This window comes from Borostomias antarcticus (genome assembly GCF_949987555.1).
Source record: "Borostomias antarcticus genome assembly, chromosome: 1".
Lineage (NCBI taxonomy): Eukaryota > Metazoa > Chordata > Actinopteri > Stomiiformes > Stomiidae > Borostomias > Borostomias antarcticus.
Window position 1 is genome coordinate 27,611,311 of NC_140234.1, and position 5,000 is coordinate 27,616,310.

Consider the following 5,000-nt stretch of genomic DNA (forward strand, 5'->3'; position numbering starts at 1 on the left):
GGAGAGAGAGAGAGAGAGAGAGAGAGAGAGAGAGAGAGAGAGAGACTGGTCGGCGGACTGCGTGTAGGTTGACACCTCTCTCTCTCTGTCTGTCTGTCTGTCTGTCTGTCTGTCTGTCTTTCTCCCTCTCTCTGTCTCTCCCTGTCTTCCCCTCTCTCTCTCTCTCTCTCTCTCTCTCTCTCTCTGTCCGTCTCTCTCTCTCTCTCTCTCTCTCCCTCTCTCTCTCTCTCCCCAGTGTTCCTACCTGTTGAGGGGGTGATGCTGGTGACTGTGGGGGCTCTTAAGGTGATTTGTGCTTGGTGAGTGAATATATGAGAATGTGGAAGGGAGGGGATGTGTGTGTGTGTGTGTGTATGTGTGTGCAGTAATGGTGTGTGATGATGTAAGGATGTAATGATGCATGAGCAATAACACAAACCTCATTCCGTCTCCCCCCCCCCCTTCCCCCCTGCACCACGCACGTGTGTGTGTCGTTAGTAACATGGCATTTTATGGTTCTCTAGGCGTGTTCTATGTATGTTAGACTCAACATGTGCGTCGTGTGTGTGTGTGTGTGTGGGCTGCCGGGGGTAACAGCGATGGTTAGTCCTGATTGGCTCAGCCACGGGCATATTGCTGCCATAGATCAGGCTGTCGCGCTCGGCACGGGGGGATTTGGGGGTGGGTGTGGATGTGTGTGTGTGTGTGTGCGATCTGCATGAGTCAGAACTAACTGAGTTTCCCAGCCAGGAGATGGATGGTTCCCTCAAACTCCCAGACATTACAGTTTAGCCCCCCCCTTCTCTACTGTACTCTACTGTGCTCTACTGTACTCTACTGTACTCTACTGTACTCACGCTGGGATGTGCCAGGGTGTCAGTGTCGTTGTAGTGGATGGCTGTGGGGAGACAGGCCAGGTCCTGCTGGGCTTCTGACACCTCAGGCTCCAGCTTCACCTCCACGGGCTCCGCCTGGACACACACACACACACACACACACACACAGATGCACACATGCACGCACGCAAACGCACACACACGCGCACAGATGCACACACGCACGCACACACACACACACACACACACACACACACGCACACACACACACTCACACATGCACACACACACACACACGCGCACACACACACACACACACACACGCGCACACACACACACACACACACACACAGAGGACAGAGGATTATAACAACATCCCATTTTAAAGCTAGACCTGGTGAGCACTGACCTCCACCCATGAATGCTTTAATGGGAAATGGTTTAATGGGTTAAGTTGGCCCATTCTACACCCCTCCACCGAGTTTCATGAAAATCATAATCCAGCTAACAAATAAATAAACAAATAAACAAACATACAAATAAACATGCCACCGATAACATGACCTAATAGTGAGGTAATTACTTCACTTCGAGATGAGACAGTGGAAGTGCTCCGCTCCCAATAGAAAAATGAGGGTGCAGTGTGGGATCTGTCCAGCAGATGGCAGTAGAGGCAAGGTTCTGACAGAGACATCCAGACACTGAACGAGGCAGAGGGCAGGGAGCAGGGAGCAGGGAGCAGGTAGCAGGGAGCAGGGAGAGAACAGAATAAAGGGCTGAGAAAGCAGGGAGAAAGGGACAAGGAAGCAGGGTGAAAGGAGGGAGGAAGAGAGAGAGAGAGAAAGTGAGAGTGATAGAGAGAGAGAGAGAGAGAGAGAGAGGGAGTGATAGAGAGAGGGAGTGGGAGTGATAGAGAGAGAGAGGGAGTGATAGAGACAGACAGAGGGAGTGATAGAGAGAGAGTGAGTGAGAGAGAGACAGAGGGAGTGATAGAGAGAGACAGAGGTAGTGAGAGAGAGATAGAGTGATAGAGAGAGACAGAGGGAGTGATAGAGAGAAGGAGTGATAGAGACAGAGAGATATAGAGATAAAGAGAGAGACAGAGGGAGTGATAGAGAGAGAGATAGAGTGATAGAGAGACAGAGGGAGTGATAGAGAGAGACAGAGTGATAGAGAGAGAGAGGGAGTGATAGAGAGAGACAGAGGGAGTGATAGAGAGACAGAGGGAGTGATAGAGAGACAGAGAGAGTGATAGAGAGAGAGACAGAGGGAGTGATAGAGAGAGACAGAGAAAGTGAGTGATAGAGAGAGAGAGAGAGAGAGAGAGAGATAGAGAGAGAGAGAGGGAGTGATAGAGAGAGAGAGATAGAGAGATAGAGTGATAGAGAGACAGATGGAGTGATAGAGAGAGGGAGTTATAGAGAGAGACAGAGGGAGTGATAGAGAGAGACAGAGGGAGTGATAGAGAGACAGAGGGAGTGATAGAGAGAGACAGAGAGAGTGATAGAGAGAGACAGAGAAAGTGAGTGATAGAGAGAGAGAGAGAGAGAGAGAGAGAGAGGGAGTGATAGAGAGAGGGAGTGGGAGTGATAGAGAGATAGAGAGATAGTGATAGAGACAGAGATAGAGTGATAGAGAGATAGAGAGAGAGACAGAGGGAGTGAAAGAGAGAGAGAGATAGAGTGATAGAGAGAGAGAGAGGGAGTGATAGAGAGATAGTGATAGATAGAGAGATAGAGACAGAGTGATAGAGAGAGAGACGGGCCGTGCTCCCTCGCTGTTCCCTTTGTCCCTGCCCTCCTTGTTGCCGTGGCGTGGGCGTGGGCGGCAGATGAGAGCCCAACCAAACGCCTGAGATCAGAAGTGCTTGATTCGGTCTGGGCCGTCAGACGGGGCGCCGGGAGAGAGATTCAATAAACAGAGAGAGAGAGAGAGAGAGAGAGAACAACGCACCTTTACAACGTCTCTGGATGATTTGAAAGGCTGAGGAACAAAGGAATCGTCCTCAACGGCCTCGATGGCCTTTATTCTCCTCACTTGTTCTGCCAGGGAGGTCCCCTCTGAAACACACACACATAGCAGGGGGTCACACACACACACACACATAGCAGGGGGTCTCACACACACACACACACACACACACACGCTAAAAGGGTTGTCGCCCGGCCCCTGTCACATTCACAAAAGAAGCGTACTCCCAAAGAAGTGATCAGATTCCATGGAGGAGCGGTTGAGCCCGTGTCCTGCTGATGCCCTGTGACATCTGCTAGGACAGCGCCTCCCTCCATCTCCCTCTGTCTGGGGGGAGCAGAGCCAGGCACAGGGCTAGGAGGAGGACAACACTCTGACAAGACAGACCAGCCCACAGAAACACACACACACACACACACCAACAGACCCACCCACACACACACACACACACACACCAACAGACCCACCCACACACACACACACACACACCAACAGACCCACCCACACACACACACACACCCACACACCAACAGACCCACCCACCCACACACACACACCCACACACACACCCACAGACCCACCCACACACACACACACACACACACACACCCACCAACAGACCCACCCACACACACACACACACACACACACACACACACACACACACACACACAGACAAACAGCTGGCAGACAGACACAGACAGACAGACAGAATGACAGACAGACAGACAGACAGACAGACAGACAGACAGACAGACAGACAGACAGACAGACAGACAGCTGGAAGACAGAATGACAGACAGACAGACAGACAGACAGACAGCTGGAAGACAGAATGACAGACAGACAGACAGACAGACATACAGACAGACAGACAGACACAATGAAAGACAGACAGACAGACAGACAGACAGACAGACAGACAGACAGACAGACAGACAGACAGACAGACAGACAGACATGTTGATTTCCTGTTCCCTGTGTGTAGGTTTCTAATGCTTCTCAATTCACTTTTCAAAGCGTCTCAGTCCCACTGGGAACTACAGATGAAAATGACCCGCTTGGCTACTGTACGTCTCACATGATTTTTCATCACTGAAATGTAGATATTTTAAACGGTCCCTGCCAAGCACAGTATTAAAGTAAGTGAAGTGCGTTCAGACAGCTGAATCGGACCCTAAAAAAAACCCTGAAAGAGAAAAAGCCTCAGACGTAAACGAAGCTGACATCCTCCCGGGGCTCCTAACAGAAGAGCCACTTCCTGTTCTGCGTCTGACAAGGGCTAAAACGGGACCGATAAATTCAAGTTACCAATAAAGTTAATCCATCTGAGCGGAGATGGAGGATATTGTCTCAATAAGAAAACTGTTTCCATTTGTCTGCCGCGTGGGAGGAGAGAGCGAGAGGAGCGTCTGGAAAGTTAGCGACAGGAAGTAAAATAAGAGAAGAAGAGAGAGAGAGAGAGAGAGAGTCTGAAAGCTGCTGTTGTTCCAGGGCTGTCAATCTCCCCCTGATCAGTCACTATCCATCCCTCCCTCCTGCACACGTTTACCCCGCGCTGCACTCCTCCATCTCTCCGCCTGTCAGTCTGGGAGGTGTGTGCGTGTGTGCGTGTGTGTGCGTGTGTGTGTGTGGCACGCGTCTCCTCTTGGAAACGGCAGCAGCTTCGCAAACGCCAGAGACGCACAGATGTAGGGTCACAATAACAAGTGTGTAGGTGTGTGTGTGTGTGTGTGTGCGTGTGTGTGCGTGTGTGTGTACGCACACGTGAGGGCACATACACACATGTGTATGTGCCATGTGAAGACACACACACACACACGCACACACACAAACACACACACACAACTCCAGTAATGGCAGGAGTTAATATAATCCATTAAGTGCCACAGAGAAAGCCCCGTCATAACATCTACCAGGATCTGCTGTTTAATGAATAAATGAATATTTGCTCTGGTTTTCATTTAGTTTGCAGCAAAACAACACAAGCTCTCTCTTTCTCTCTCTCTCTCTCTCACACACACACACACACACACACACACACACACACAGACTGACCATTCCAGAGCATTAGGAGGTATATAACTCAGCCTTCACTGTTTGGGGATTCATATGCACTTGGGAGAATAGGACAATGAACGGACATGTGGGATGAACCCTTCAACATGTACTGTACAAGGAGAGGAGGAGGAGGAGAGGAGGAGAGGTGGGGGG

The 5,000-nt window shown here is 50.4% G+C and overlaps 1 protein-coding gene across 1 annotated transcript in view; it reads right to left on the reverse strand.

Annotated features, from left to right (window-relative positions):
• LOC311323320 (serine/Arginine-related protein 53-like) overlaps window positions 1-3,035 on the reverse strand; it is a gene marked incomplete at its 5' end in the record, with an annotated part of 4,856 nt that extends 1,821 nt beyond the window's left edge. The window contains 3 exons of the mRNA XM_084455521.1: window positions 837-950; window positions 2,769-2,875; window positions 3,011-3,035. Coding sequence (XP_084311647.1) covers window positions 837-950; window positions 2,769-2,875; window positions 3,011-3,035 — 246 coding nt within the window. The remainder of the gene's footprint in view (window positions 1-836; window positions 951-2,768; window positions 2,876-3,010) is intronic.
• Window positions 3,036-5,000: the final 1,965 nt, after the last annotated feature.